We start from the raw sequence: 6,753 nt of genomic DNA, 5'->3' as shown, positions 1-6,753 counted from the left end.
TTAGTCTTTGAGAGGGCAAAATTTCATTATTAACAATATATTACTTGAAAATGATGTAAAAAATATTATTATTATTTGTCATAGTAATTTATAGGAAGTTTACTGCATTAAACTATAGTTTTTTAAAAAATATATAGAAGATAAGTAGTGTTTGCTGCCAGAATAACATCATATTTTATTGTTCAGTTTCTAACGTGAGAAATAGAAATAAAAACTGAGGGAGAGCTATGGAGCTAAATTGGGGCCATAAACAGTGGCAACCCCAGAAAGTTTTCCACATGGTTGACCAGACCAGTTCAGTAAACATTTACAGGGGGCACAACTAAAACATAATCATCTGATTTTATTCATTTATTTTGTTAATTTAATTAATGACTTTTACTTTTATGTTTCCACTGAAGAAGATGACTCTATATGCCTTTATATGACATGAACATAATTCTGTGGGGAAAATGAAACTGAAAAAAAAAAAATTAAAGTTCAAAACTATTTTCAGATTCAAGTTTTTTTTCAGTTTAAACTATTTTTAAACAAACTTTGGTGCCCATTTAATTCCACATAAAACAGTAAATTTTGCATTTTACTGGCATTTATCAACATATTTCTAAGTATTGAGCCAGCTGTTTTCCTCCATAAAAAAACAAAACTTTCCAAATCACTCTAGAAAGTTTTGTTCTCATTTTCATCTTTATATTGAATTTGTCTGGAAATCTAAAATTCATTCTTAAAGTTGGAGGTGTTGCATGAAATACATTTGAATCTGTATATTTAGATCTAACTGGACATTAGCGTGTCTGCCATGAGAGGTGGGAAGCAGACAGACAGGCAGACGGATCGAGGCTAGGACAGACGGACCGCGGGGCTGCGGGGCTCTGTGAGCGGACTCTAGGCGGAGGAAGCTCCGGGAGAGGCGGAGACCTTATCAGAGACCGAGCTGCTGCTGCCGCTGCTGCTGCCAGTGTGAGATGAAGCTCAGCCGGCTTGTTGTGTAAACTTCACACACAGAAGAGGAAGAGGAAGAGGAGGAGGAGGAGGCCTTTTACCCCACGGTGAGTGAGCTTTAGTGTCGGAAGTTGGCTTCCGATTTGGTGCTGCAGTAACGGGCTGCTCCGCTGTTTTTGCTGCTGTTAGCTGGAAGAAGGATCTGCGGTGACGCTTCTTTGTACACTTAGGATGCAGCAGCCTGTGATCTGGAAAGGTTTACTTTATTTGTTAAACCGTAAGAAAGAAGAATTTTAGAGGTATTTTTGACAACCTCGCCCAGACAAAGAGATACATTTAGTTTTTAATATGTAAGTGTATCTGGGTAAGTAAAAAATAAATAAATAAAATCTAGTCTAATCTTTAGAGTATCAAAATGAAAACCAGATTTTTTTAAAAAGAAAACAATGAAAGAAAATGAAACCTTTGACATAACCCAGAATAAATGTTCTCATTTAACATCTATGAACTTCCTGTGTCTCAACAAATCTGACTAAATTTATGTAGATTTATGTTTTTAAACCAGAGCCAATAAAAAGCATTGTCTTTTAAAATAGATTAGCTAATTAACCCTAACCTGAAGCACACAGTTTATGATTGTCATATTAAATATGCAAACTTCCAACAGTTGTTATAATGCAAACAATGTATTGCTTTTACAACTGGGAGCAGCTGTTAGCATTTCAAATAATACTTGGACTTTGACCCCAAATCCTGGAGTAGTTGAAAAGGAGGCTTTTCCCTGTACCATAATGGAAAATAGGAGATCTCTGGCAAATAAACTGGATGAACTTGAAGCCCAAAATAAGACCAGAGTTTTACATTTATTACAGCGTTTAGTGGAACATTGATGCAGGATCTTATCCCCTACTCCAACATCTCTTCCTCTGACCATACAACCAGAGAGAAATTTAAAGAAGAGCAGCAAAAGCAAATGATGAGATGGATTAGCAGAGCTTGTCAACAACCGCTGGTGTCACCCAGTGCATGTCATTGTGGAATATTGTCTCTACTGCCCAGATTTTGAGCTGTTAGCATCATGCAAACATGAGATGCTGCAACTCTTCCTTCCTGCCCACAGCATCACCATCCACAACAACTCTCTGGAAATACTCTAATAATATTACTTACGACAACATTTCATTAACGTGGGGATAAAGGCTTTTTCAATCCAATTGAAGTAAAAATTAAATTAAAAAAATACCGGTGTGGCCCTTTATTGACAGTCGGAAGCCAACTTCAGCTTCGGCTGTTAGCCGTTAGCAGCCGCTGTTAGCTCGGCTCAGCGCTGCTGTGATGCAGCAGATAACCAGGCTAACTGTGACCCAAAAAGGTCTGCTTTCATAAGGTGGAAAACTTTGGACCGGTCTGCATGCTGGTAACGTATTTTAAATCATTTTATTTGAGCTCCACTGAAAGGTGTCACCTCTCTGTTTGGCTGTTTTCTTTCTGTGTTCCGCCTGTTTTAATGTGAAGCAGCTAGCTACCGTTAGCAGCAGCAGTTGGTTAAAACTCTTATGCTTGGTTCCGTTAAAGAGCAAACTGTCAACAAACTGGTACCGTTCTGGTTCTCAACAGAACCCAGAGAGGCTGGTAGCGCCAGTGGGCAGACAGCAGGTCTGTACTGGGAACCAGTCTGGCTCGGAGCTGTCAGATTTGTGCAACTGTTAGTTATGCTAGTCAGAGGAACCCTGGTTCTGGACGCTGCTCAGCCGGGTCATGGGTTCCTACCTGAACCAGAACCGAGATGCAGATGAATTGCTGTTAGACATGGATGTGTTTCTGTGTTTATGAGGGATTTTCAGTTTGTTGGGGAGTAGCTGGAAATCAGACGCACATCTGCGGAAATGTGAAAGTAGATGTCGCAACAAAACCTGCGGGAAAATGAGAAATGTGGGAGAACCGACGGATGTTACCGGTGAAAAGAAGAAGAAGGTGCACCAGGAGCAGAACGTACTCAGATCTCTGACCTAACCCTGGCACTGGTGTTGCATAATCAGCTTCCTGCCAGCGTTTTCCTCCCAGAGCCTTCAGCGCTCTGGCGGATCCTTCCTCAGCTGCTGTCTGGGAAAGAAAAACCTTAACAACAAATAAATCCCAGAGACAGATGACTGGATGAAGAGGCCAAGCCAACACCTTAAACTGGGCGCTGTGCTCCTCACATTGGTCTTCAACCATTTTCTTCTTAGCAGGAGGGTGAATTATTTTGTTAAAAATCAATAAAGGTCTTAAATGACCTTTACTAATGCTTTGGTACAATATTCACACTCCTTTTCTCCTTATTATTCAGATAATTAATCGATTAATTGGATAAAAAAAATGGTCACATTTTACAGATTTTTCATTTAACCATTTAATTTTATCTTATAAAATACAAATAATTATTTTTTAAATTAAAAACTCTAAATGTCAATAACAACATTCCTTTAGTTAAATCTTGAACATTTGCATCTGCAGCTAAAAATCCTTCGAACATCAATATGTGAAAATCTCATCAATACAGTGTAGGAGTGATCTGGGATTGATTATATGGATTAACTAATAATCAAATAAGAGTAATCTCAGATTTTACAGAATGTGAAGCTAAAACTGCCACTGGAGCCGTTGGTTGAAAACATTTACACACAAAGGTTTATTTTTCATCTTAAATGTTTATATTTTTTGTACAGTTTTGGATTAAATGGCCTTTATTTTTGAGTTTTTACACTGCAGTTAACAATTAATCATTTACTAAATTAGTTGACTTTTTCTTTAATAATCAGTCAATCATGATTAATCGTTTCATTACTAATTTCTATAGTTTTTTTTCTGAATAAATGTCTTTATTTCCTAAATTTTTCCGTGTATGGTGAGGTTTCTGCTGTAGAAGGCAGATTTATTAAAATGCTGTTCTGCAGTCCAGCGCTACCTGACCTTTGACCTCTGGTCAGAAACAGAAACCTTTGTCCTGCAGCACTGAGCCGGACTCTGAGTGAAGCTGCTGGGAAATGAAAGTTTTCTGTTGACAAACCTAAAAAAAGGTTTTCTGTTTACAGCGTAAACGGAAAGTTTCATTGTTTATTCAGGAAGCGATGAGAACGTTTCTGTCATCATTCATCATTTATTGTGATAAATTGTGTTAACAGCTATCCATAGTAGCTTTTAACACGATGGACAGTGCAAATTGATCGTAGAATTGTGCAAATTTCAATTAAGAAAATAAATTAGCTTAATTTATTGGTGGAAAAACACCAACTTTGAAAAAACATACGTTTTTCGTCAAATATTTTTGCGATAGGATGAGGGGGTTTATTTTGCCCGTATCAAAATTAGTTTATTTCACAAAGCTGCAGTGGAAACAGTTTTGTGGCATCAGGAGTCATGAAATCAGAAATGACAAAGAAGAAGACAGGAAGCAGCGGGAGGATGACAGTGCGGCGTGATGTTTATGACTTTTCACGTGAACAAACTTATTTCTGTGTGATTGTTTTCTCATTCAATAGGAACACAGGAATTGCGAAATGTAATTTTTTGTCATTAGTGGAATAATGACAAAGTATTGGAAATATGTTGAGATTTAGTTTCAGTCATTTGTCCATTTATTTGAGAATATAATTACATATCAGCAACTGAAAATGTGATTAAATGAATTTACTGTTTAGTGAAACAAATAAAACTTCTCGATGTGACTAAAGAAGAGCATCACAAACGGGCCTAAAAAGAAGTAATTACTAGTTCAGCAGTTTTGTTGTTCTAATAGTTCCACAAAGTTTGGTGATAAATGTTCGCTCCCTCTGATCAGTCACCTTCCTGTAATGCAGTGGTTCCCAAAGTGTGGGGCGCGCCCCCTGGAGGGGGCGCAGTGCCATTACAGGGGGACGCGGGAAGCAGTATGGATGAATGAAAGAAAAAGTTACACAAAAGTGTTTCACTGTAAAGATGTTTGTAGTTTGTTTTGTCGCGACCTGAAGTGTGAAATAAACTTCAGTGGAGTTTGAAATCAAAATGTGTGTAAAGGTTTATGTCTGGTTGAACCATGTGTGTCCAGTTGATTTATTTATTTATTCTATTATGGGGATTTTATTGTAATCCATAAGGGGGCCCAGAAGAACCACTGCTGTAATGGATCAGGTTGATGGTTGCTGCTGTGTCTGCAGGTCGGATGGCTCCAGAGTGAGCAGCCATGGCGCTGATGATACCCCCGGTGAAACTCAAATGGCTGGAGCACCTGAACAGCTCGTGGATCACGGAGGACAGCGAGTCCATCGCCACGCGGGACGGCGTGTCGGCGCTCTACGCCAAGCTGCTGGCCAACAAGGAGGCGGTGCTGCTGCCGCAGCAGGTGCTGTGCCTCAAGGGCCCGCAGCTGCCGGACTTCGAGCGCGAGTCGCTGTCCAGCGATGAGCAGGAGCATTACCTGGACGCGCTGCTGGGCAGCCAGCTGGCCCTGGCCAAGATGGTGTGCTCCGACTCACCCTTCGCCGCCGCGCTGCGGAAGCGTGTCCTGGTGCTGCAGCGCGTCTTCTACGCGCTCTCCAACAAATACCACGACAAGGGTAAGGTGAAGCAGCAGCAGCACTCCCCGGAGAGCAGCGCCGGCGCCGCCGACCCACACGCTATCAGCGAGCGGCCGCGCTCCAGCACCGACGCCCTCATCGAGATGGGCGTCCGCACCGGCCTCAGCCTGCTGTTCGCTCTGCTGCGCCAGAGCTGGATGATGCCGCCGCCGCCCGGCCCCGGCGGAGCGCCGGGCGGCGGCATCAACTTATGCAACGACGTGATCCACACGGCCATCGACGTGGTGAGTTCGCTGCCGCCGCTGTCCCTGGCCAACGAGAGCAAGATCCCGCCGATGGGCCTGGACTGCCTGGCCCAGGTCACGACCTTCCTGAAGGGTGTCACCATGCCCAACTCCGGGGCAGACATCTTGGGCCGGCGGCTGGCCTCGGAGCTGCTGCTGGGGCTGGCGTCCCAGAGGGGCTCGCTGCGCTACCTGCTGGAGTGGATCGAGATGGCGCTGGCAGCGTCGGCCGTGGTCAGCGCCATGGAGAAGAACGCAGCGCCGCACTGCCAGGAGGGGCTGATGGGATACGACTGCTTCATGAACATCCTGATGCAGATGAGGCGCTCCTTGGTAAGAGAGGAAGAGCGCTTCACCTGGTCGAAAACAATCATTTAGGGAAAAATCTGAGGATTATTGTCTGAGAAATTATAGTTATTGACATCCGTGTTTACTTTTATTTACAATCAATCAGGGGAAATTATTTACTCTACAGATCAAGAGTTTATGAAAAAATATGCATAAAGTAGTGATGACAAATCAATCTAGGAAGAATTTATTAATAAATACACAAATAATAATCACACACTTACACAAATGATCAGTCAAAATTTCTTGAGTGAGTTTTTCTCTTTTTCAGGAGCTTAAAGGAAGTATGCTGACACCAAATCTAAGTTTTGAAAATGTCACTTCCTGTGGAGGTTACTGCTAGCCATGCTAGCTCTGAAATCATCGAGTCTAGTTCCACTAACTGCAAAGCGATAAACCGACATAATATTTATCAGAAGCTAACGCTAAAGAGCTTTATAATCTTGATATTTAGTGGAATCATTAGAAATATTATTTTTTAGATATGTAGTTATTTCTGCATAGAGTAACTAAAGGAGGCCTTAATGAAGCCGTTAGATTGTTTAACAAACTCCCAAGGTTTTCCTGAGACTAACAAGTCGGAAATGTGTGAAGGTTCCTGTTAGATTTCTCAGTTATCAGGCAGTTTGGTGGTTTCCATGGTG

The 6,753-nt window shown here is 41.7% G+C and overlaps 1 protein-coding gene across 9 annotated transcripts in view; it reads left to right on the top strand.

Annotated features, from left to right (window-relative positions):
* Positions 1-905: 905 nt before the first annotated feature.
* Positions 906-6,753, top strand: part of herc1 (HECT and RLD domain containing E3 ubiquitin protein ligase family member 1) — a 47,004-nt gene continuing 41,156 nt past the window's right edge. For 8 of the 9 annotated variants that reach the window (XM_023332950.1, XM_023332944.1, XM_023332947.1 and 5 more), the window contains exons 1-2: positions 2,246-2,359; positions 5,118-6,094. In XM_023332950.1, the coding sequence (XP_023188718.1) occupies positions 5,144-6,094 (951 nt within the window). In that variant the 5' untranslated portion in view covers positions 2,246-2,359; positions 5,118-5,143. Of the gene's footprint in view, positions 1,050-2,245; positions 2,360-5,117; positions 6,095-6,753 lie in introns of those variants that run through there. The other variant, XM_023332943.1, reaches the window with a different exon arrangement.

The sequence above is a fragment of the Xiphophorus maculatus genome, chromosome 4, assembly GCF_002775205.1.
Source record: "Xiphophorus maculatus strain JP 163 A chromosome 4, X_maculatus-5.0-male, whole genome shotgun sequence".
Classification (NCBI taxonomy): Eukaryota; Metazoa; Chordata; class Actinopteri; order Cyprinodontiformes; family Poeciliidae; genus Xiphophorus; species Xiphophorus maculatus.
The sequence above is the reverse complement of the archived record's forward strand: the minus strand, read 5'-3'. Positions and strand labels throughout refer to the sequence as shown.